Source organism: Glossina fuscipes, unplaced genomic scaffold (assembly GCF_014805625.2).
Source record: "Glossina fuscipes isolate IAEA_lab_2018 unplaced genomic scaffold, Yale_Gfus_2 112, whole genome shotgun sequence".
Lineage (NCBI taxonomy): Eukaryota > Metazoa > Arthropoda > Insecta > Diptera > Glossinidae > Glossina > Glossina fuscipes.
Window position 1 is genome coordinate 8,880,477 of NW_023998455.1, and position 25,683 is coordinate 8,906,159.

At 34.6% G+C, this 25,683-nt stretch overlaps 3 protein-coding genes across 5 annotated transcripts; 2 read left to right on the forward strand and 1 right to left on the reverse strand.

The window, feature by feature from the left end:
* The first annotated feature begins 411 nt into the window (after positions 1 to 411).
* Positions 412 to 13,186, forward strand: LOC119639158 (monocarboxylate transporter 10). 2 transcript variants are annotated; one of them, XM_038036401.1, is made up of 4 exons: positions 412 to 1,324; positions 9,020 to 10,132; positions 10,913 to 11,029; positions 11,114 to 11,629. In XM_038036401.1, the coding sequence occupies exons 1-4, from the start codon at positions 961 to 963 to the stop codon at positions 11,266 to 11,268; spliced, it is 1,749 nt and encodes a 582-aa protein (XP_037892329.1). In that variant the 5' UTR covers positions 412 to 960; the 3' UTR covers positions 11,269 to 11,629. The 2 variants fall into 2 exon arrangements, with proteins under 2 accessions (XP_037892329.1, XP_037892330.1); XM_038036402.1 differs by lacking the exon at positions 11,114 to 11,629 and adding an exon at positions 12,822 to 13,186 and having other exon boundaries at positions 513 to 1,324.
* Positions 13,187 to 17,012: 3,826 nt separating this feature from the next.
* On the forward strand, positions 17,013 to 22,080 carry LOC119639159 (probable cytochrome P450 313a4). Of its 2 annotated transcripts, none has more exons than XM_038036404.1 (8): positions 17,013 to 17,367; positions 18,423 to 18,620; positions 18,684 to 18,869; positions 20,272 to 20,341; positions 20,418 to 20,544; positions 20,612 to 20,758; positions 20,819 to 21,248; positions 21,306 to 22,080. In XM_038036404.1, the coding sequence occupies exons 1-8, from the start codon at positions 17,214 to 17,216 to the stop codon at positions 21,467 to 21,469; spliced, it is 1,476 nt and encodes a 491-aa protein (XP_037892332.1). In that variant the 5' UTR covers positions 17,013 to 17,213; the 3' UTR covers positions 21,470 to 22,080. The 2 variants fall into 2 exon arrangements, with proteins under 2 accessions (XP_037892332.1, XP_037892333.1); XM_038036405.1 differs by having other exon boundaries at positions 17,015 to 17,367; positions 20,822 to 21,248.
* Positions 22,081 to 22,464: 384 nt separating this feature from the next.
* Positions 22,465 to 25,187, reverse strand: LOC119639614 (glycine N-methyltransferase). Its single transcript, XM_038037094.1, has 4 exons — positions 24,865 to 25,187; positions 24,675 to 24,802; positions 24,348 to 24,604; positions 22,465 to 22,961 (listed from the first exon to the last, which is right to left on the reverse strand). The coding sequence occupies exons 1-4, from the start codon at positions 25,080 to 25,082 to the stop codon at positions 22,692 to 22,694; spliced, it is 873 nt and encodes a 290-aa protein (XP_037893022.1). The 5' UTR covers positions 25,083 to 25,187; the 3' UTR covers positions 22,465 to 22,691.
* Positions 25,188 to 25,683: the final 496 nt, after the last annotated feature.

Genomic DNA, 25,683 nt, shown 5'->3' on the forward strand with positions numbered 1-25,683 from the left:
TAAGATGTTAGAAAATGTTGAGGCAAAGGGACCAACTGTTAGGTAAAAAAATATATGAGGATTTCAAATTTATTGACTTTCCCTGAATCTCGTGACCTGATTCATCTCCTTTACTATCAGGTCATCCCCGTTTAGCAGTATACTCATCTTAGGAACTGAAAAAGTTGTACGATAACTTTATATATCTTAAAATTGTTTACAGAAATTCCTTACAGAAATCGTAAGTTTTCCCTGCGCTAGAAACAAGGGGAATTACTTCATGTATTTGTTAACATTTAAAAGAAAGTTGCAGAAATTTCATTAGTAACATCATCTTTCTTATATTTGTTTCAGTGAGTTAAATATGACTTCGGTTTCGTGGTGCAGCGTATATCTTGCATATATTTATAAATAATATTTATTCAAGTTTCTAAAAATAAACCAGATTACACGCAACGGGAAGGTCAAATTCGACGCTCTTTAAAACTTTTATTTTAGTTATTTTTTAATGGAATGGTCTGTAATGATGGTGTTATTATTGGTTTTTATACCAACCATTAATGTTAATTGTGCCATTCAATTCACAAGATTTAGGGCGCCATCAATGATCGTCATGCAGTACGCAGTTGAGTATTAAGTTTCTTTCTGCATATGGTGCCGATATCCGCAGTCTGGGCATAGCACTTAATAAAACAGTTTAAAAGTTTGAAAAATCGAGAAATTGTGTATATTTTCGTCAGCTCCGGACAAAACCTTTGTGGTTTTTGTATATTTTTGTAAAATGTGATGTGTATTTAAGGACAATACTGTTGTCAAACTATTTGGACTTTAAATTCAGATGTGCGTTGCGGTGCATAATGGATGGCAAATGATTTTTTTTCCGGGTGTAGAATATAAATATCAAAAATTATACGCATTTAAAAAATTTTTGCTGTGTTTTCAAGTTATTTTTCAATCCCCGTAATAGATCATAAAGCGAAAATGACCTTAAATAGATCATTAAGTGAAAAAATCGAAAGTAATGGCCACGTATCCCATGAAACGGAAAAATTTCTGCTTGATAGTAAAAAGTCCATCTGCATAAGCGATAATTTGGGTCACGCGGTTAACGGAAAAGAGAAAGCATTAGAGTCGTTTATAGAAGTGCACATTGAAACGCCCCCCCGTCGGAACACCTTTGACAAGGAGCCACCGGATGGGGGTGTACGAGCATGGTCAGTTATGGTTAGCGCATTCATATGCAATGGTGTAATATTTGGCATTATTAATACTTATGGCGTCATTCATTCATTGTTAACCGACCGTTTGGCTGAACAAGGTGACACCGAAGCGTCCAGTAAAGCAGGTATGTATATACATTTTCCTTCACTTTCTGGAAATTTGTAGTAGCAGGACAGATCAAAGTAATTTGAAAATTTGAAATTTTCGAGAGAGAGTTCATCCTTCGGAAGTCCTAGATCACGTTTTTAAAATGCAAGTATTGGGAAAAAGGCAATAATTCGTAAATACGTTAAGCACTTTTACCCATACAATGCAATAAGACTATTTATTTATTTAAATCAAATAGAGATTTTAACGCTGGACGCATGCAAATGTCTACATGTATCTATGTCTGCATATTATCGTGCGAACTTTTTAAAAGGTTCAATTAAAGTACAAAGAACTAGCGACTTTTCATAAGAATCATGCATATTTACAAACATACATATGCGAACACACAAGCGGAATTAAATAATTGTCATTTACGAATCATTCAAGACTAATAAACGTCAACTTCTACAGTAGGGAGGGAATTGACATACCAGATAGAAAGTTTGTCATACCGATTGGAAAATTTAGTTAGTTCTTTAATTTCAAATGTAACTCAATAGGATATGTAAAAATTGCTGTATGTGAATAACACGGCATAAACCGTTGCTTATGTCGGTTTTTTGAATAAATATTCATACATAAAGAGGATTGGTTCACCTTGTCGCGTAAGCATAGGCAATGGGAGGCAAATCTCCAAATGTGACTTAAGCGGATCTTGAATCAAGTATTTTAAGCCTCCAACATCGAAAGAGTTGATGAATTTAAGATGATTGTAGAATTGATGTTAAATTGTTTTTGTCAATTAAGAAATTTAATACAAACATGCAAAGGTTATGTTACGGTCCATGGAAAAAGTAACGTTGCAATTGACGATAGGCAATGGGTAATATAGCGGATGCCCGGAATCTCACTTTCCATATCCTTGTTTCTTTCATTATTCTTAACGGTTATAAATGCAAATCCCTAAAATAAACAAATTTGAAAGGGGACTTATTTTCGTTTCACGCTATAGAAAAATTAATATAAAGTATGTAGTATTTCAGAATCGAATGACAATTTCTTCTAACACTGTAGGACGGTTCCGTGTCCCCATTTACTATTCTTCTTCGCATTTTAGTTTTCATCACGCAAACGGCTAATGGTTATGTGTATCAAAAGGCATTATGTGGTGTAAGGAGTTGACGAACAATCCGTCAGTTCACATAATTTTCGGAGCAAATAAATATAGGGAAGACAAAGATTTTGCTAGCATTAAAACCTGACGGGTTAATATAAACGGTTTATGTCGTCACCATCCTTACGGAATTCAAAGGTGAGTAACGGTAAATAAGTTGGTTGTAATTGTACGTGTGGATCTTCTTTTACTGCCTGCTCAATCAACAAAACATCTAGCAACACTTCTTTGAAGTCGTCGTCCGCCTCACGACGAATAAATATTCTTTTATAAATATTCTTTTATACCTAATAAACGACATAAATGGCGGCTTTTACGACTTTAGTGCTCGCACTGTTGACAATGTGTTTCGCCGCAATCAAAAGGGAAATATGTCTAACGTGAAAGCAACCTTCACATCGATTACATTTCCCTTGGCAATGACAGTAAGTTTTATAGTTGTTTTTATGGCCGGTTTAGACACAGTAGAGCATAGCGTTCGAAATTCATTGAATTTTTTCCTTTAATGTAAGCAAATTTATTATGAACGCACATGATGTGAACATGCGGAATATTTCGTTCGGCTAGAGCCTAGAATAGCTTCATAACCGTCGAATCATTTCTTAATTCAGTATTCTTTGCTCTAACATTAGCTAAATTAACGTTCAACTCCGTCCGTCAGTGATTTTATGTAGACTGACAGATACATGTTCACTTAAATGTTTGTTAACTTACGTAGATATGACAACACAATTGTATTGAGTTTCATTTTAAAAAATAGTTACGTCATACGTGTGTAAACATGTGTAAGATATATCACGGCTGCTAGTTACAAAGGTAGTCAGTAGTTCATATAAATTTGTTCTTCTCCTATTACGGTCTGCTATTCTTCTATTTGTCGAAGTACGTATGTATGTACATGTGTATGTTATAGTTATGACCCAGCAATAGAGGGTTGAGATATACTAATTTTATTATGCTATTTGCAACATTGAAATATATATAGTGGATGCAATCATTTTCCGCTGTTTGTAATTTTATCGCTCCACTTTTACGGCTAAGACTTTCTAATGTTTAACAATATTTACTTGATCGATTGAATTCGGTAGATGAGGATGGTGGACTAGCTGTAACGAGAGAGAGTGGAGAGTTTACACTTTCTTATCGCAGATTGAAAAATATTCCAAACGTAAAACTGCTGACGAGTAATGTAATAAAGTTACAATCGAGTTTACTCACCATAAACAAGGTCTTGATTTTATATGTGAACTTATAACTGAGTTATATGTAGCAGGTAAGTTTGAACGACTCAAACAGGCTTTTGCATCTTCCCCTTAGAAGATTACGGAATTTTTGTATTCGGAGTAAGGCGTATGTTAGCCAACTTGATTCTTCTTGCGTTGCAAGAGATGCGATTGCAACATTGGTTTGAAAAAATAAAAAAAGGAAAACGCGCTTTTGACTTTAGATAACTGATAGATTGAAAATATTTAGCGATGTACGTAAATATCGAATTCGTTTCGTTACTACCATTACGTTACTAAGTTTACAGTTGATTGAAGACCAAGAGACGACTTCTAATAGAAATTTGTATTATGGTTTGAACAAACTGCTGACCCAGTTAAAGCAAATGCGAAGACTTGCAAGTGCTTCAACTGTCAATTCATTTATTCTACAAGTTCCGCAACTTGATAAAATCTTAACAGAAACTTGACACTGTACAATAATTTAGCATCACATGATGTTTGTCAGACGCTTTGTGATTGCATGACGTTTTATAAACAAATGAAAAATGTAAACTCAAATGTCACCTTGCAAACGCGTGCTAGTGCGGTGCTATCTAATTAGTCTTGGCCGAACACGGTCTGCTGACAAACATCTCTGAACACTGTTTCCCCTAACATTATATCTGTTCTTCTACTGTTTACTCCTTTGCTCTAACTGCAGAAGTTTGTTTAAAATATAAACCACGGTTTCAAAATATTCTTCTCTCTGGTATCAATGAGATAATCACAAGATAGGTAGCTGTCCATGGAAAACGCGCTATTATCGATTTAATAAATAATGATAGGTAAAATTCCTTTATTACGTTTATCAATCAATATGTGTTAGAAGCGGCTAATATTGTTTACAGAAATGAAAGATACATTTATTAAATACCGCGCGCAGACTATCCTTGAATTGACCATATTGCTCCGCTTAATCGATTTGCTTTCTTGAATGCCGCGTTTCCGCTAACGTATGCAACTTTGGGTCCCTTACTTGTGTCTACTACAATTCTCCGCATTTTCTTTCAAATATATGTCCGTGTCATTTATTGTCTAAAAAGTTAATCGAAATCACAATTACCAAAATCCCTCACGTCACGTCTAGATGTTCTGCTTGTTACTCATAAAGTGCAGCATGCACCCTATCTAAATTTCCACTTTTATTAAACAGAAAGCAGAAAAAATCAGCCCCGCCCATCCAAATTCAAAGAATATGACATTTTAGTTCTTTTCATTTGTTTAGTCGCCCATGGGTATAAAGAATTCGGTCATGACCGAACACGATTTTCTTGCTTATGTTACTTGTTCTCTTTTGATATGTGGGTACGTCGGGTAACTATCTCAAGCTAATCCACTTTTATATATTTATTTTTGCAAACTCCCTTTTTACCGTATTAGTAGATATGTGATTTTTTCAATATTAGACTAAATATTAATCTATAATTTTTTCAACTATTGGTTGATTACAATCTACATGTATTAAAACTAAAAAAAAAATGTAAGAAAAATGTAAATTGATATATGGAATAATTATTAATACTTTCGTATGTGTTTTATAAGATATAAGATATATTATAACTGAAATCATCAGAATACCAAAATTTTTTCCTTTTTGTTTTTTAATGTAATAGCTTTGAAGTATTTTCGACTACGTAAGTTTTGTGCAAAAAATGTCATTAATAGATTTAGACATTGAAATTAGAAGAGAAACTATATATAAATAAAAGAGCTTGATGGCGCTTCTCGTATAAGACAAAGAAGGAAGTTATATTCGTTTCATAGCGAGTCTTTGATATCCACCTCTTGAAATCAGTACATTATAATTATTAGTATGAATATTAAGTATTTTACTCAATGTATGAGTGGCAGTTGCTCGATCGTCACCATGTCTTCGTGTTATTGTTAGCATATACGCCAAGTTATAACTTTCCCTGTTGGATCTTCGCGATTGCAAGCACCTTAGTAACAGAGAGAGAGAGAGAGAGAGGGAGAGAGATAGAGAGAAAGAAAGCAGAAAAAGGTAAACAGAGAGCCGTACGGATAGATTATAATCAACTACATTTATGCTTTATCGGCTTTCTGATACCTTTTTGTAGCTGTTGCAAAGGTAGGATCAAGTCCAATATATCGCCATCCTTCGATGTTGTTGTGTATGAAAAAGAAATTGGGGATCCCAGGACAAGGGGTGCACTTGCTTTGTCGTAACTTTTGCATTGGTCTCAGTTAAAAAAAAAAAACAGAAAGCCGTCATTGTCTATATCTTCGTGGTGAGCTTAAGACTCTGAACCGGTATGGCTTTGTCGGCCTGCTTATCCGCTGCTTTATTTTCTGTTTTGGCAATCCCCTGTTCCAATGTCCAATAGAAACTCTGTGCATGTGTAATTATTTCATACGCTTTTCGAACAAAGCTTTCCAATTATTTAAGCCTGTTATTGAATCGTATAATTCACTTATTCATTTATTCTTCGTTGGCAGCTTGGCATTAGTTTGACAAGTCAAATTGAAAAGTTAGACGTCTAAAGGGCCAAAAAGAAGGTTGGGAAGGGATAGTGTTAATATATTGCTCCCTGTAGCTTACACCTCGTAGTATGCGTCGATCAAAAAGATTGCAAAAATATTTGTCAGTCTATAATTAGCCAAAAAATTTCCAATTCTTACATATTCAGTTAAATTCTTCAAAAGTAGCGAATTGGTTTGAGGGCATAGATATTGAGGATTCGGCTCAAAGCGAAGGTCCAATTTTTTGTTTCCTTGTATTCCAATTTCTAGATTTACATGATTTAAGGAATTAGCTGTCACGACTTCTTCAAAAAACACAAAACCGATTTTCTGTAACGGAAAGTAATATTTTTAGTCATTCAGTCAAGCAGAGACACTTTTATGTAACGGTATAATATATTTTATTAAGATTTTCAAAAGGTCAGGTGGTCAGAACGATTTCACTTGTTATCCAACAAGCACTGCCCACTGCACGCGTTAAAGTGCGCCTGCGTAGAAATGCAGGTGGAGACAGAGGGGCGGAGGGCTACGGTCTTCTTCGGTCTATAATTTTTTGTGGGAGACCCCCACGTTGAGCAAAATCTTACCAAAATTTATTAAAGATACCGCATTTAAAATTCGCAAACAAATCGATCTTAAATTACTAACACCACATATATATATATAGCCATGTTGTTTCTATTTATACCAGAGTGTAGCATATTAGCAGTTCGCTAAGTGCACTTTGCATGCGGTATTCCGGCACTGCGGCACTGCGGCGCTATTGGCAGCAGTCCAATTAAACAGCGCAAACACATTTATGTCTGTACCTTGAAAACGAGAGCAATCTTTTTTTGCAAATATGCGTTACATTGTCAAGGCTTATAGATTTTGAGTTTCAGCGTGAAAAATTTGTTTAGGGAATCCGTGAAACTTGCCATTGGGCTTGGGAATTTTTGGTATTTACGTAAACAAGTTGACATTAAATAAGTAGGTTAATATTAAAGTAAGTTGCGAGCATTTGTTGTCCGAGATTTAAAAAACATGACGACAATTAACGAAAGTATATCGAGGATGTGAGTATGTAACGTTTTTCCCAAGGTAAGCATTCGGTTTGTTATCAATAAACACTAGAAAAGTGAAAAGGTAGACATCAGTAAGATTAACAAAGTTCCGATTACTGTGTGTTTCTTATTCTATATGCGTTGTTCATCCTTTGTGTTGCATTACTAGGCTGCAAGCTGAGCTTAGAAGACAATGTTTTTTGCTTCCTTATCTCTTTGATTGCCGTTTAGAATATTGAATTTTTATATATTTTTATAGGCGTGCCTGTGTGTGTATATATATATATATATGTAAAAACGTAAATACATATTTAATTATCGCTAAGCAAAAACTGATGATTTACTATTTGGATCGCTCGAAAATTTCTTTATTACTTTTACATCCACTACTGCAGAATGGAAGTGCATTAGGTTTGTTATTGCTCTTGCTGCACTTACATACATGGTACGCAATGTTTATTTAGCACTTCAGACAGCCATATCTACTACATCTTGTAAAACGTTTACATATCTACTTGATATAAATATGCAGATTGGATTTGAAAATCCACCAGATTCCTTCACCAACACACCTATAGTTGCTAAGAATTTGGAAAAATGTTATGATAATAAATGTTTCGAAATATCGTTGTTAATAAGTTTTAGCTATTGATTCAAAATTTAGCGCAGAAATTAGTATAAAAATGGATTGCAAATGTGGTGCAAGTCGACTGGCCGACACTTTCAGAGTGAACAAAGAACTATTTGGTTGACGACGAGAATAATTTATTTTTTATTATTATATTTGCATCGACGACTAATTTAGAGTAATGGCACAAATTGATATCAATACTGTGATACGTTTTTGTTGATTATTACAACGACTTTTGTTTTGTTCCTAACTGCTCACATATAACTCTGCATACACTGCTGCTATTATAGAATAAAGCCGCGTAATCTAAACAAGTAAATGAAATAATTGAAAGCGAGAAATGATAGCTTATTCCCAATGCCCATCAATTACGATTCATTTAATTAATTTCGTGTGTATTGCGCTGGAAAAACAGCATAAATCATTGAGCGCATGGAGGGGGGGCACCATTTTACCACAGTGTGCCTCGCAGGCCCGTAGTCAGAAAAGAACCCCGTATTATCTTGAACAGAATGCAACCAATTGATCCAAAATTTGGAACAGAAATGTGTTGAAGAGCAATGAACTGAACCAAAGCCTACGCAGAACTGTAATGTCTCTGTTAAGATTCGTCTATTGCTAAGATTCTGCTGACTGCAAGAAAGAAGCTTTAGTCTTCAAATTTTTGCATTTCTTCATAGCTCAAAAACGGTGTTTTGTGAGCCTGTGAGCCTGTGAGCCTGTGAGACGCGTCGTGGTATGATTCGTTACAAAAACACGCGGTCCGGATAGGGTTAAAGGAAACACGATAACCACAAGTGAAAAACAAAATGCTTGATTTTGTATGTATATACAAACGGCAGAGCCAAAGAGTTATCGAATTTGCTTTTATTTTTTTCAATGCTATGTAGGGAAAGCTTGAACTGATAAAAAAAGAAAGCTACGAACGAATGGCCAACCCATAATATAAATTTCCGTGAAGTGAATTGATCTTGCTCTTCTGTTTGAAGCAATTGCTTCTGAAGGCAACTCCTTCATTACGGAATTTTATTTAAGTACCTAATTTTTACTGTCTTGACAGAGGGATTCATTTTTTTCGAACTTTTAACTTTTTGTAACTTGCGTAAGTTCTTTACTGTTTTTTTTATTGTTGCAGCACTTGTTGGGTCATTAACAATTGGCACAACGTTTCTTCTATCACCGGTTGCGGGTTGTTTGACTGATAAAATCGGTCTACGTCTCACTACGTTCATTGGTGGCGTTTTGTCAGCTGGCGGCCTATTAATGTCATCATTTCTTACCCAAAATATTGTTGCGCTATATTTAACATATGGAATTATGTTTGGCTTGGGTGCCGCCTTGGCCTATACACCGACATTAGCGATATTAGGACACTATTTTAAACGCTATCTAGGCAAAGTAAGTGGCTTTGTGACGGCGGGGTCAAGTGTTTTTACGGTTATATTACCGCCTGGCATGGACTATATGCTTAAAGGTTATGGACTCGAAGCGACACTAAGAATGATGAGCTTAATTTCGACCTTCATAATAATGTGTTCCTTTGTCTACAAACCGTTGCATCCACCACCAGAACCACCAAAGAAGAAACCAGGCCGGTCGAAAACTAATATGTTTTTTCGATCTATTGTTAACGTACAAATTTGGAAATGTAAGAAGTACGTGATATGGGCTATGTGCGTACCGATAGCTTTGTTTGGTTACTTTGTACCTTACGTGCATATGATGAAATTTGTGCAAACAGCGTTTCCAGGAAGAAGCGAAAATCTACCCGTAATGTGCATTGGCATTACATCCGGTATGGGCCGTTTAATGTTTGGAGCAATTGCCGATATGCGAGGAGTCAATAGAATTTATTTGCAGCAATTATCTTTAGTTTGCATTGGCCTTATTACTTTACTGTTGCCACTTACGAGCTCTTACGTTTTATTAATTGTGTTTACTTTGGTAATGGGCTTATTTGATGGCTGCTTCATTTCATTGTTGGGACCGATTGCTTACGAAATATGCGGGCCATCTGGGGCAACACAAGCTATTGGTTTCTTGCTGGGTTTAAGTTCCGTTCCTCTAACGGTTGGACCACCCGTTGCTGGAAAAATCTTCGATAGAACGGGCTCGTACACAATGCCTCTAATAATGGCCGGTATTCCACCAATAATAGGTTCAGCTGTAATGCTCCTCATACGATTTGTTAAAGACGAAAGGCCGACAACACCATCTACTGATAGTAAAACTTTAAACGGTACACCAGGTAATAATAACAAGATTTTTCAATATTTACAAGGCATGTTTTAATTAATCTTCTGAAGAAAACTATGAAGCTTGTCAATTCGCTATCAGAATTTTTGGTGAGCTTACGTGAGTACTTTCCATGAAGAGCTGGGCTTAATCTGGTTTTATTATACCAATATTTCAATATCCGTTGATAGCAACCATATTCAAAATTCTTCAGTCTTGTAAGCACTGAACAAAGGTTAAATTGGTGCAAGTCAAGCCCTCTTCTCAACAGTAAGCCCCCAAAACAAAATGCTTTCCGCATTTCAAAATTTTCTTAAGATAACATTTTCTAACAAGCGTTTATAATGTCACGCAAGGAAAAGTTTGCGTTTGCCCTACGCTAAATTGTTTGATACTCATTACTAGGAAACGAAAGGAAATATTAGCAAGATTTAGTCCTTTTAGTGTACCTGCACTATTGTTGGGTACCAGATTAAGTTCCAAAATGCAATGACACGCACGAAATAGAGAAAGATTGTGTTAATATACAAAGAATATTTGCATTTCTAATATTTTTTATATTAATAATTAACGTAACTTTCGCTCTTTGTGGTGAAGCTTAAGGACATATCTGACTGGCTGTGCTTTCCAGCAAAAGGAAAATCTGAAAGGGTTTTAATTTTTACAAGGATTTACCATATTCAACATTCGTCGTGGTAGGGGCGATAGCTAAACCCATTAAAATTTTCCATTAGCGATTATGGAGAACGTACTTGAAGTATTCAAGACATTGTTTGATTTTGTTTCCTTTCAGAATGCACACAAAAGCTGCCTCTTATGAACGGACATTCCAAGTTCACTGCCGAAGCTTATGCAATTCCGGACAGACCGACAGCCTTGATAAATGGCAGGGCACATTTAGCTGACACAGGTATTGATTCCCTTTCAAATTTAGCTTAAAAAATTTTCATTCCTTTTACGCTAATCATAATCAATTTATCGCTTGTGCTTGCAGTAGTAGAGAACACTAACACTTCTGTAAATTCGCATACAGCTCTAATGTCCGACAGTTGCTTGTCAACGTTAATAGTTAATGTTGAAGAACGAAATGTAAATGCATCTTGCAGATCTTTTGCATCACAACGCCAATACATGTATTGCGTCTATTAATAATATGAGCTAATTATTTAACAAATTCTTTATATGTACATAATTGCACCTAATCAATAACTGAATGAAAAAAAGAAGAAGGCATCGCTAGTGGCAAAGGAATTTTTTGTAGTTGAATAACCGAGAAAAATAACATCATCGTACTGTAAGGAGTAATCAAACCCTTCTTAAGTCATCTCTCGCTATGCCTTTAGTTTTTTTTGTGCTAAATTGAGTCGCAAAAACGTAACTGTTCTTTAATATATATTTCTTTAGTCCATCTATCCCTGAAATCTATCCGATTTCAATCTGAAATTTCATAAAATCTGAATTCATCAAAGTCTCATCTCAAATGTAACAAGTAAGAAAATTATATTCGGTCACAACCGAATATTTTATACCCATCGCCGTTATTCTAAAAATGATGCAAAAAGTAAAATAATTAAATTTTAGTATCGAGTTAACGCGGTTTGGCATCGCCCATAGAATATGCGTTCAAAATGTTGTACATTTAATTGCTATAGTTTACGGGTAACGATCAAAAATGTAATTTTTTATTCATTTTGGAAGACAGACGCGTTGTCAGTTTACGTAGTGATGTGTCCGTGTCCCACGACAGGTTTGGTCCATTTCCAATACCAAGTTGCTTCCAACAACTTCCAATCTTTCTGCCAAATTGAAAGCCGATAGCATCATTGTTGCGGCCAGGAGAGTGTGTATAACAGACATTACACAGAAGAACAGACGCACAAACGGGCAAACGGTCATGCCCAAATCTATTTAGAATTTGATGCGGATCAAGAGTATATGTATGGTTTGTGGGGTGATTGATGCTGCCATCGGGGCGCTGCAAACGTCTTGACAAAATGAATGTAACTTTCGTCCTTCGGTGATGGGCATGAAAATGATATCGATTAACTCACTAATAGATCTCTATCTACCTTATGCTTAATTATTTTTATATGTTTGCTTCCGGAGCATATTGTTTTTTAACTGTTTTAAACATACTACCATTATTTCGTGGTTTGTGGTTGTGATTTATTTTGCAAATTTTTCTAAAAAATATGCTTATGTTATTTAATACAAGTTTCCTTTAAGCTTCGCTTTAAGCTTATTATTTCACCTAAACTACCTATGTACTATATACGTAAATATTACTTTAACTTGCAATTTTTTGTTTCTTTTTTCAAAAGTCTATGTATATATATATATATTTATTTATGTTATTATGATTACAAAATTGTAAGCAAAGTAGTGCTTGTCACAAAATATACAAAAGCTTTGCTTAAGCCCAATGTATTTTGGAGCTCTTTCTCTCCCCGCTTCCGCTATTTTTGCTCATTCATTTAATAAGTTAAATATACATGCTGTAGGGTATTTGCTTGTGCTCAAACAAATGTATACTTTTGAATATTTCGTAGCTAATCGCATAAATATGTACATTTATTTACTCGTCTTGTACGTTCTATGTTGTAAGTGTTTAAAATTCATAATAACTTTTATTTATTTGAAGAATGGAACAGTCTCTTTTATGACTTTTTTTTCTTTGTTCTACTTCTTTGTTATTTTTGCAGAGTCCTCAGCGGATGCATTGCAACAATCCATAGAATCGCTAAACTAAGTACTGTAAATACTCACTTGTAGTTACGCACCGTAGTACATTCAATTAATCAAAAAATTCAAAATTGCTCGAGCGTGATCAAATCAAAATGTAATCATTAGTTTAATTAAGATCAGTGATAATTTTGTCATCTATAGAAAAACAAAAGGTAGAACTTAATCGTTAATTAAGATTATTTTATTGTAATTAAAATCAATATTTGTGCTCCTGAAATGAATTATTTTTATACCTACTTACAAACACATTACATGATAAGATTTTTTTACAACGTTATACATCTTAGGAGGGTAATTGTACAAAAAATAAATTGATTATATATACATACATAAGCAACAAAGTAAATGTGTTCAGATACAATTGCAGATTTTATAATGCGTGCCTAATAAACATATATATGTATACATATTTTTATTATGTGGAAATAATCAAATTAAAACAAAGCTACAGGCAATCTTTTTACTCAGCACTGAATAGCAGTCTTGAGGGACTTCACAAACTCCATGTACTACAATGGGTTCAGCATTTTATCGTAGAGGCGGATGTTTCCTTTAACGCTGATAGTCACTTTAACTCCACTTGAAGGACATATGCAATCTAAAAGTCAAAGGAATATTCGTTTGATATGGGTTAGCAGTTCTCATCCGCACTTCCTAAGCGAGAGGCTAGACACTGCATATAAGTAATCAGTTTATTGATATTATTCCAGTCTTAGCTTCCACAATGGCTGAGATTGTTGGGAAAAAGATATTTCAAAAATGACAATTACTTCAAAGCTTACGTTGGCCATTTTCATCAGCGATCTAGACATTTTATAGGAAAGTGATAAGCATTTGGAATTAATTTCCAAAGCAAGACCTACTGAAAAATACACAACTTATCGATGTGATCACGATAAATGAGAAGAGAACAAAACAATAATGAAATGTGCCTTTAAAAGGAATGCGAATAATAGGAAAACGGCCGACCAACACTTCATCTTGCGACAAATCTTTAATACCGATTCACCCCTAAAAAAATTATAAAAAATGTTATTTTCAAGTCTTGTAGATGTGTCAGTTAGTCGACCGGAGCTGATGGATGAATGTAAAGTAGTAGATTCCCTCTTTGAAACATTTAAAGGCATATGACCAGCTACGAGCGTCCAAACTTTACATATCTATTCTTAATTAGCGATCGTAGATCAAGCATTTAAGTGGTTGTGGGTGTGTTCCGATCACCATCACTCCCAGAAGGCCATAAAACTATTAATAAATAAATGAAAGCGAATGTTTTCTAAAACCATTTAAGTCTTAAATCACAAAATTAATGTACCTCGTCTATGAAAACACGTGCAATACAAAAGAATACACTATAACTTAACACCTATAAAAGATACGCATCTAAAGACAGAAAGTAATGCTTATAAAACGCAAATATTTCACAGCGATATAGTTTAACACCCTTTCTAAAAGTGAATGTATTGATAAAACGTGCACAACACATGCGCCCGTTTATGTCTAATGAAAATCAAATCATTATTATATTACATTATCGTTATTTTTGTATTATTTCATATCACATTATCATATCACATTAAAGCATTATTATATAGTGGAAGGCGAAAGTTAAAGGTAAACAAAATTTGACTCACCAATCAAAAGCGAGTAATACCGTCAATAAGTGTTACCAGATGGAACTTGTTCAAGATGATGTACCAAGCTTCCCCCTCTTTCTGTCTGTCTCCATGTCGAAAAGCTATTTTGGGAAAAGGGGAAAAGCGAGTGTAAAAGTAAACTTAACAGTTGCCTAGCGGTTTATTTAATAGCAGAAAAACAGCAAGAATTATTTTTATAGAATAAATTTTAAAAAAATTTTAATTGAGTAATAGTAAGTTAATACCGAAACCAAGTTAATTAAATTTATCATATAACTTTTTACGGTGGCAGTGAGAGCGGGTATGGAAAAGGAAGAAATTGCAATTCACGATTTATTTTTATTTATTATTTACGGTTAAAGGACAAGCAGTTCAAAAAATATAGTGTTGACGGTATTCGGACCTTGCAGCTACTGACAACGTACGAGTTTTCTTAATGTCTTTAGTTAATACTATTTTATTTGTGGAGTTGAGGGCTGTGGCTAATGATGTTCCTTGGAAGAGTGAAGTCAAGTATTTAGGTGTAATATTGGATCTTAAGAGTGTCTTTAACTACCAGATTAACTATATTATTCATGAATTTAACAGTACTACCAAAATTCTTTATCCATTGATTGACAGAAGATTGCAAGTGTAAACATACACAACAAGATATTGATGATCAAACCTATATTTCTTCATGTCTTACGTCGCGCCGGTTTGCTTCTCTACTGTTTAAGGCCATATTAAAAACTGCAAATTGCCCAAACCAACTCTTAAAAATGATTCATAATTTATCCTGACATTTTTGTACAGTTAATAGGCATTCATTTTCTAATTTCGACAAAATTTTAAAGTCATGTCATAATTTCGACGGCAAAAATCACACTGTTCTCACAAACCAGTTTCTAAAATTAAAAATAAATGGAACCAAATCAATTAATTAGTAACATTAAATAACATTACAACATGTAACCGATCAACATTTCTCTTCGGCACATCCAATATTATATTTTCTATATAAGCATCTCATTTATTATTTCTGCACGTTTACGCAGCTGCAGATTTTCCATAAAAGAAGGAAAAGAAATTAATTAATGTACGGCTTTTTTTGAATTATTAAGTTGGATAACATTGTAGAGATGAGTCATGATATGAATTTCGCTTCTTCTTCTTCTTCTCATTTAATTTTTATTTTTCATTTTTAAGTGAAAAGTCGTTATCTACTAGTTAAGTTGTGCAACACCTTTGATCTTTCCTCCCATAAGACGGCAGATAGACAGTAAAGGATAGATGAGAACCTCACCCCGACCAAAATTATTCAATTTTTATGCAGAGTTTGAAGTGCATTGATGAGCTTAAGAAATTGGCTTACAAAGCTGTGACTCTAATCTTTTAAGCTTATTACTTTTTTTAAACTACCTTCTTTCTCTTCTTGGTGTCAGCGGCATATTGTTTAAGAGATTCATAAACAGGAGACGCACTCCAGGAATAAGTCTCTTTCGTGCATATGAATGCATTTTAAATGATCGAGTCATTGCGAGGGCGGTGAAGCTGGTGTATGTGCTTTTCGAGTTTGCCATAAAAATGAAATCAATATGTAATTTTATCTAACTGGCCACTGAGTTAAATTACGCAAGCTATGTATTCCAATCAGGTAATAATAATTTGTCTAACGTGGATTTGTGATTTATTACTATTTAGTTGTATTATAAGCAATAGCCGTAGATCTCAATGTCGTTACCTCTTTCTTTTCGTGCTGGCACTATTGGTAGCTTCTTTACTCTATTAAGCTGTGTATTCCAATATATTAGCAAACGTATGCAAAGTCTCAGATGGTATATATTGCATTTGCATTGAATATAGTTTCACGTAAAAAGTCATTGAAGTGAAGGATCCACCTGAGTAGCCCGAGTAGGCCACCGAGTAGGTCTACCAGTCAATAAAAGCATAACACTAGGCTGCGGCCAACACTCTTCTATTTCTTTCCTTTCCTTTTCCTCTCCCTCTTTTGACAGTCACAATTTCGCACGTATAGGTTCGTCTCCTAAAAAAAAAAAAAAATTAAAGTCTTAAAACACGATTTTTTTTGTCAGCGATCGGACTGCAACTAATAAGACGCTAACATTAATATATCTTTTCTCGTATTGGCTCAAATCTATTTAGTTGTTAATAATAATGTTATAAAACTAACCACTTCGTCAAAGTAATTAATAATATGTATATTCGTAATCGATGACAGCAATTTCTTCAATGTGGATTATTGCTTTACTGTTATTGTTATTTGTACGCGTAGTTGCGTTATAGTGCAATTTTATGGACCATTAAATCGACGTCGTTCTTACTTTATCGGTTCTGAAGACTGATGTTTACTCTATACCGCGTCAATTATATTCAGAAAATCCTTTCGATGCCCTCTTCAGTCCGTTGCAAAATTGAAAAGCACACGTTGTTGAACTGTGTCAGTTTACGCACAAATCCTCCATTGGATACAAACGTAGCGTGCATTTGTTGAGAAAAACACTTTTCATTATTGTTTTCGTAAGAGTGCATATATTAAACGGTCCCATGTAGGGCGCTTAATTACAGCACCATATAAATTCATGTTCGCATGCAGTGATTTAGAGGGCGAGTTAAACATCATGCGATTCATTGATGCGAAACTATAAAAAGGCGAATAAATTTTAATGTGCAGTTATAGCGTTTGTGAAATTTGAAATTTGCGTTTAGGAAATGCAAGCGTTGTCTTTATATTTTACTTTAATTACCCTGTTGTGGATTTATTGGCTATGGACTCGGCGAAAATTTTATTCGTTGTTTTTAAAACTTCGCGGTCCTTTAGGTTACCCATTTATTGGCATGGCTCACCATCTAATCCGCCGAGAAGGTGCGTGTGATATTGATGAATGTATATGGTGCTGGAATTGAATTCACCGGAAATTTCGCATTAAAACTTTAAAAACAATTTGAAATATTTTACCAAAACAAGATTAAAGCAAAGTAAAACTAAAGAAAGTCTGTCAGTCCAAGAGATTTTAAGTAAAGAAATAAATATAACATAAGTAAATTAGAAAAAAAAGTTTAGTGGAAGAAGATTACAAAATATTGAAGTGAAAAGTGGACCATGATTTCAAGAAAGAAAATCAGCAACAAACCAAGCATAACGTTTTCGTGAGACAAGTCGTTGAAAGACGAGAAACATCGCCACGTTAGCATTTGCGTAAGCTAATTAAGAGAATTTGAATTAGGACCGAAAAATGAACTGATTTTCGGAACTTCTTTCCGAATCGATTTAGTCCTGTGTTTAGCCACTTTCGTTGCTCTTGAAATCAGTATTTCGATTTTAAGGGCTCATTCGGAAGATAAACAACTAGCCCGCGTCTTGTCAAAAAAACGCGTTCATAGGTCGCAATAGCAAGAAAATATACTCTTCAAAATACGAACTTTTCCATTGAAACTTCGATTTTCTACTTTCTTCATACTGTTCCCCGTCTATGAAAACCGTGAAGTTGAAAAAAACAACTTTATGCCTATCGTGAAATTATTAAAATAATTTTTTTTTTATCACAATTGGTCCGTGTCCGTGCATAAACTTGGCCATAAAAGCACACAATAAAATGAATGATTGAAACAGATTTCTCGAGTGAAAATAAATTAATAAATAAAACTTGTGCTAGATAGAGTATAGCTTCAGCTGACCTTTAATTTCTTGTCTCTCTTATATATATGTATATATATATATATATATATATATACATTATTAATATTCTGGATGTAGACATTGAAAGATTGAACCGATATTCTTTACATAATTGATATTCTTTTACTTCCGAAATTATTCAAATTGAAAATTAATGCTATAACGGTACTTACAAATTTGTTCACGTTGTCATTTGTACCTTGTTCTTGAATTATACAATGCGGAAACGATTCTGACGTTAGAAGTGCTATCAAAGTTAAATGTGTACAACAAAATGTATGGGCCTGTATGGTGTTCGTGGGTGGGACCTTATCCATTTGTTGTAATAAGTGACCCAGTTATAGCTCAAGAAGTACTTCTTTCACCGAACTGCGTTAACAAATGCTTTATATATGATGGGCTGGATTATACGGTCGGCTCAAGTTTATTTAGTTTAAAAGGTATGTATCACGGCTAACGCTAAATGAAATTAAAATTCTGATATAAAGAACATACTTTGCAAGAGCCAAGATGGAGTGTGCATCGAAAAATATTTAATCCAGCCTTCAATCACAAGATTCTATTGAGCTTCATCCCACTATTTAATGAAGAAGTTGATGCTCTAGTGCTGACTCTAGATAAATATGCCGGCAACGGGCCTGTGGATTTAATGCAAACTATGCAAACGTACACACTGTGCTTAGCAACAAGTAAGAAAGTCTTCATATAGTAGAATAACCTTTTTTAATTCATTCAGTTAGAAATCTTGTACCTTTGATCACATTTTTTTTATGTAAATTTTATAATCTTTTTATCTTCTTCTAAGAGAAGTGAATATTCCTTCACTTTCGGTCTTGAATAATTCTGTCAACTTATTGTCTCGCTTTCGAAAAAAGATTTCTTGGAAAATAGTATGTCGTTTGATGGGTCTCCAGCACCTTCTTTTGTACAGCCTTTAAATCAATTGCTTTCCTTGTTCTCGTCTTTTTCCATTTGACCAGTTATTGCTTTCAAACCCACTATTTTCTTCATATTAGACTTCAGTATCATATCTTTTCGTATGCTCTACAGTGCAGTATTCCAAGCCTTCTCCTACTTTGTACTTTTTACCTATGCCTTTCTAGGTCTGTCACCAAAGGTCTTTTTATTGTAATGCTCTTATTTATCTAATAATTTTTTCTTTTTATACCCTACATTGCAGGGTATATTAAGTACGAGTGTGTGTGTGCAACATCCAGAAGGGCTGGAGATAGCCCCGACATTTACTATACCAGCCAATAAACTGTCTGTCTGTCTATCATGTATTTTTATGTTCAACCTATTACACGACTCAATCTTCGAGATATTTTAATGAGATTGTGGGAAGCGACATGTTTCGGGCTCAAGATCGAAAGCTATTGAAAATAGTTCAGATCGGAGCACTTTTCTTACCACTACCGCTTTATTATAAGAAGTCGTTATATAAATATATTATTGTATTAGGCGAAGTGATGCAAGGTATTCAATGGCGGGCCGTGCCCCATGTCTCTCTTTGTTGATTATTTTGGTTGTTGTAGTGAGTGACTTTTATCAATAGAATGGTCTTGCTCAGGGGTCCAAGCTCCGCACGTAACAATCCACGTTTACAAAGTTACGGAGCTTACATAACCAAAAGCTTGCGATGACATAATCGCCGAAGAAGAAAAATGTGACGCACAGCATTGCACGCAGCTCGAGTATAGAAATTCCTATAAAGATTGTAGTACGGATCGCCTGCAAAGATCGCAAAAAAAGGGGAAATCATTTTTAAGGCGAAATAAATGCTCATCTGCATGAGCTCGTGGGTGCATATTCATTTCAATGACAAGATCTTTTGGATCTTCCCCTTTCTTTAAGTACTATAACCTTGTGTCAAGTTCTTCAATATATAAGAGTTATCTTAAACATATATCAGGCAGTAGATATCAGGCAGTAGATAGGGCGAGTTCTTCACTTCGTTCTTAATCGTGCAAGTTAAAACAAGAAATGCTATCAAAGATACAACAAAGGCTGCAATTGTTTTGTGGTGACTTACATGTACACCTCTGTCTCACTTTCCACCTTTCGTGATACATTTGATTACTTTGGCAACAGGGACTACAATGGGAGGTATGTCGATTAACAGGGATCACTTTGAGAAAACTTTAGTTCAAAGTTACCAAAGGTGAGTTGTTGTACATTGTGGGTTAATAGATTAATCCTTTTATAATATGCTTACTTCGCAACGCCCGGATTCCAAGTGCATTAGAGAATACTGCGGATGTGGTTTTTTCGCCATGGTTGAAGTGCGAATTTTTACAACGGATGAGGGGAAAACAGAAGAAATACAGCAGCGCAAGAATGGATATAAATCACTTTATAAGAAAAGTGAGTTTTTCATTCATTCAGATTGTGTGTAAATTTACGAAGCGCTCTAACCTCAATTTGTTTTAAGTTGGTGAACGCACAACTTTCGATTAACGATAGCGATGAGCGAAGTCCGGATAACAGCCTATTTATTGATATTGCGATCGAGAATTTTAAATGTGACCGCTTTACGCGAACAAATGTGGATAATGAGTGTGGTGCTATTGTTTTTGGGGTAAGAATTGCTTCAAATTCTTCAAGCATTGGTAATTTTTTAGTTTTCATTTCATATAAGCAGGCGTTCGAGACTACAGCAAATTCCATTGTCTATACTCTCATGCTGCTGGCTATGTTTCCGAATTGTCAAGAAAAAGTTTACGAAGAATTACTTTCGGAATTTCCGGAAACGGGCAACGTGAATATTACTTACAATAATACTCAAAATCTTATTTACATGGACATGGTACTCAATGAAACCATGCGCGTCTTAGCGCCCGTACCGCTGGTAGCAAGAGAAACAATGAATGACATTAAACTGTCGAACGGCGTAACATTACCAAGCGGCGTACAAATTGCTATTGATATATTTAATATGCATCGTCGCAAAGATATATGGGGTCCCGAAGCTGAGACTTTTAATCCGGATAATTTCCTTTCCACTAATTTGCAAAATAAACACTCGTACGCTTTTATTCCCTTCACAAAGGGCTTACGATACTGCATAGGTAAATTTACAAATTGTTAATAACTCGCTTAAACTAATTTTTTAACTTTTTCATTAGGGTGGAAGTACGCCTTGCTATCTACTAAAATTACTTTGGCGAAACTCTTGCGAAATTATAAATTTACAACAGATTTTAAGTTTGAACATCTGAAGTTTGTAGAGGACATTACACTTAAACTTCAGAAGCTGCCTTTATTTACTATAGAAAGAAGAGATGAATAAAATTCGTGTGAAAATTGAACCACAACAACATTTTTATATCTTAGATTATAGTTAATGCAAGAACCTTTTTGCCGCTCTGGTTTTTTAGGTTTATCCTGCCGAAATTAACGGTATGACACCAGAGAGAATTTATTCGGCGAGTGACATATTCATATGTCATTGTTATGTACGTCTTTAAAAACGCAACCGGCACTAATGCTATAAACGCTTTCCTACTCACCGTCGCATTCCGACTTACGGATTAGAAATAAAAATCTGGGATAGGCCACGAAATATATATAGTTTGCCTTGAGGAGCAATTCTTAACCTATTCTCTCATCAACATCATTAGGCTTTGTTTCATGTGCTTCTGGTCATCTTTGGCTATCATGCAATCTAAACCGCTCTTCAAAATTAAACTTGGAGAGAGAGAACTTCTGTTGAGATTATCTTTCTGCTGCTTTTTTACATGCTTCTGCTCGCTAAGCGTTAAATCACATATTTTACCCTTGTGCGAATATGCAGAATTCTCTGTAAGGTGCGTTATTACATTCCAGCTTACTCTTTCCCGAGTAATTGATTGCAAAGAGAAGTTCTAATATTTAAACGTTATGAGCTTACCTTTTCATTTGCTTGTGCAGTAGGTCGGTCTTCCAGTCGTTTAGTTTCCGTCAGTTTTCACACAGTGTTCCCTACATTCGTACATTCGTACACGTGCAAACAACATAAATTCAATTTTAATTTTGATTACTTTTCTCATACATATTTGTCGCAACATGGTGTCAATTATTCTAACAAAATTATCCAACTTTTATGTGAAAATGTCAAATTATATTAAGACAAATGCGAACGCTGTTCTCGAAGTGGCTGTAGTGGCGCTATTTTTCGGGGTGATACTTAACAAATATTTATTATTGTATTAAAGTAATCTAAGTTGTATACGTTAAAACAAATGTAAATAAATATATATTCCTCTCCTTTGTTTCTATAGATAATAAAAGAAAAAGACAGGAAAGTCGCAGGTCGCTTTTTTTATTCGCTATGCAAATTATGCAAAGTAGAAATGAAATAAAAGAATTAGAAAACAAATGATAAATGTTCCCTTTGCAGAGGTGCGTATATAACAAATGCAATTAATTAAATTTAATAAAAGAACGCGGGCGCTGCTTTCAATTATTAATCAATAATCGTAACATATCAAAAGCTTTCTGATAGGATTATTGTAATATTCGTCTGTGTGCAATTAATTTAAATTCTTTTCGATTAAGTGAATATAAAATGCGGGATTTTTAATGTCATTCAGACTCTTAAAATCGCCGAACAATTGATGTTTAGCTTTAGAACCAAATATCTCCTTCAGAATTTCGCTGAACCGTTTTAATTCGTGCGGATAGTACGATAAGCGGAACTCACTTGTCAAATTATTGGCCTCAATCACGTAGTCCATTGTCACCATCGCCGGTTTTCCGCAATAAAACAGAACAGATGTTTTAATGTCAGCAGTATGGCTTGTCTGAAAGGTGCGAAAGAAAAAAGCTTTAGATTTTTTATTGATTTTGCAAGAAACTCATTGTGAAATAATTAAATTTTCTTGTTTTTCCACACTAGTAATATGAGGAGGTGCACCTATGGTATCGAATTTTGCTTCAAAATTTTGAAAAGCAAGGACTGCGATAGACCTTTTAAAGAGTAAAAACAAGTCGGTCCGTAATAGTAGTTAACTTTCGCAAAATTTGCACTGCGTAGGTTTACTTTTTCAACCCTATCCCATATAAGGCTTCTTTTTAAAAGTATGATTTTATAGGGGAGCACAGTCTAATATTTGGTACTTTGACCTAAAATGTAGTTCTTTTTCCAAATTTGCTAAAGTTGGGCTTCCTTCTACGTAGTATGTAAGGGCTATCAAGAAAACGATGCAGTAAACGTAATACTTAGAACTGACTGAAATCTTCACCTAATATTATATATGTAACATATGTATAATACACACAATATTATATATTTTCCGTTACTTGCGTTGGACGAAGTAGTGTATTGTATATGGCCTAGCCGACCGTCCTTTGCATTTTTTTAGGTCTTTTCCGGTTTTATCGTCAGGCAGAGTTCACACTTGCCTGCTAATATATTCTGACGTTCCATTTATAGCCATATATTCTTGATTAATGTAAGATTTTGGGCCTATTTACGTATACATGTTCGTCCCTCCATTGTTGAAGTGCTTGCGATGCTTGAAATCTTACATACGTATTCTTACATGGTGGTTATAGTTCAAGTTGAGAAATGGTTAAAGTTCCAGGTAGAGGAAACATCGCATGACTATTGACTTAAAGGTTGGTGCAAATGTTTGTCAGGATTGATATAAAATACCGGCCAAATACTTTATAAGCTTCACTGACCGCTTTGAGGCTGTCATTTGATAGAGGTCTAAGAATATGTAAAGCTTTACGCGTCTCTTTCATGTCATTGTGGATTCACAATGGAAGCATTGGTCTGTCTTATCGAGAATGGTCATCGTAGGTTATTGCCAAATATTTGAATTGATTTCAATTTTGATTTCGGTAAAGCTATAAGCCTGTTAATGCAATACATGCTGCATAAGTTATTTCCATTTCGGCATTAAATCGACAAAAACTAATAATCTAATCATATTTTAAAAAGGGGTCATGTTATTATCTGATGTATACATCTCTATAGAGAGGCATTTGTGTATGTACGCACATACATAACGCAATACCGAAATAGAAATAGTTTCAATTAGAAGTAGTTGCAACTAATACCCCGTTCTCCTCTTGATATTTTCGTGTTCGTACTTAAATAATTAAGAAATAATTCTTAATATTATATACATAGCTTGTCTAAATTAAAGGCTTTTCAAGTCTACAAAGATGACTTTACTTACGTTATAGTACAGACTTTTGGCAGGTGTCGAACCAGTTTCTAAGATGTTATCATAATTACGATGGTCAATCAGAAGCATGCCACCCGGCCTAAGGCATTTTTCGAAATTTCGAATGGCTTTCTTGTGCTCGCGTTGCTCAGGGCTAGAATCCATCAAATGGGCGAAGGAATTGCCTAAACATATGACAGCATCAAAACCTTTTCCTATGAATTCGTTTATATCGTTATAGAGAGTTAGCCAATTGGCCTCTTCAATGACTAAACATATGTAATTAGAATTTATTGACATTAGTGTAACATTTTCATATCTCTCACGTTAAAGACTCACCCCATCTATCAAAGGCTGGCTCTTTTCGGCGATTCCAACGCTCTTTTAAAGCGTATTTTAACATTTTATCAGAAGCATCGACTGAGACAACTTCAAAACCCTCTTCCAATAACATAATCGAATCGACACTGCCATATATTTATTCAAAAAAATAACGATCATCATGAGATAGAAATAAGACAATTCTCACCCAGTGCCACAGGCAACATCCAAAATGCGTTTACAGTTCTTAGACTTTAACAAATTTATTAAAAATTTTTTATAATTATCGGTACGTGAGTTTTTATCACCGATGAAAATTTCCCATACTTTAGCGGCCCTACCGTCCGCGTATTGGTCACGAACTCCTTCCGCGGAGATACCTTCTGAACGGGCAATAAAAACACTATCCGGTGAGGTGACACTCATATTATTTACGACTGATTTGAATAATCGAAGCAAACTGAAATTAAGTTCAAGCAGTAGAACTAATAAAAACTTTCGTATTAAACAGTTGAAGGAAAAATAGAAGAGAGAGAAATAAAAACCAAATGTTACTAACTAATCTACAAAAGCAAAACTTGAAAATATAGAAAAAAAAGTACATATGAATATGCACTCACATCTGATAATTAATAGAAAGGAAAGATTTTAGCAAAATAGAAAAAAGACCTTGAACTTGGAAAGAAAAAACACTTGTAAAGAAGATTTTACAAGCTCCCTATTAAATGGGGTCAAAAATTAGAATAAATATAAATTATACTACCATGTGTCTTCTCACGTTTCGATTTCTGATGGTATGCTCGGTTATCTGTCTGGGTCACAAGGAAATTTTTGCACTGCCCTTCATCTCGCAATCGCCCGATCGCTCACCACATGAAAGTTTTTTTTTTAGTAGAAATCACTTGCAAAATTTTAGAAACATTTCGGGTTATTATGTCTGCAACTGCGCCGATATATTAATTTCAACATTGCCTTTAATACACACAAGAAAGCCAGCGCGAATTTTTAAAGTCTTCTTCCATGATAA

Excerpts from the sequence above, each read along its gene's own strand:
- LOC119639159 (XM_038036404.1), top strand. The coding sequence starts at position 17,214 with ATGCAAGCGTTGTCTTTATATTTTACTTTAATTACCCTGTTGTGGATT. Across the intron at positions 17,368-18,422 it reads CCATCTAATCCGCCGAGAAG|AAGTGCTATCAAAGTTAAAT; the intron begins GTGCGTGTGATA and ends TTCTGACGTTAG. Across the intron at positions 20,342-20,417 it reads TTAGTTCAAAGTTACCAAAG|TGCATTAGAGAATACTGCGG; the intron begins GTGAGTTGTTGT and ends CCGGATTCCAAG.
- LOC119639158 (XM_038036401.1), top strand. The coding sequence starts at position 961 with ATGACCTTAAATAGATCATTAAGTGAAAAAATCGAAAGTAATGGCCAC. Across the intron at positions 1,325-9,019 it reads CGAAGCGTCCAGTAAAGCAG|CACTTGTTGGGTCATTAACA; the intron begins GTATGTATATAC and ends TTATTGTTGCAG. Across the intron at positions 11,030-11,113 it reads GGCACATTTAGCTGACACAG|TAGTAGAGAACACTAACACT; the intron begins GTATTGATTCCC and ends TTGTGCTTGCAG.
- LOC119639614 (XM_038037094.1), bottom strand. The coding sequence starts at position 25,082 with ATGAGTGTCACCTCACCGGATAGTGTTTTTATTGCCCGTTCAGAAGGT. Across the intron at positions 24,605-24,674 it reads GCCAGCCTTTGATAGATGGG|TCATTGAAGAGGCCAATTGG; the intron begins GTGAGTCTTTAA and ends ACATATGTTTAG. Across the intron at positions 22,962-24,347 it reads CCAAAAGTCTGTACTATAAC|ACAAGCCATACTGCTGACAT; the intron begins GTAAGTAAAGTC and ends CGCACCTTTCAG.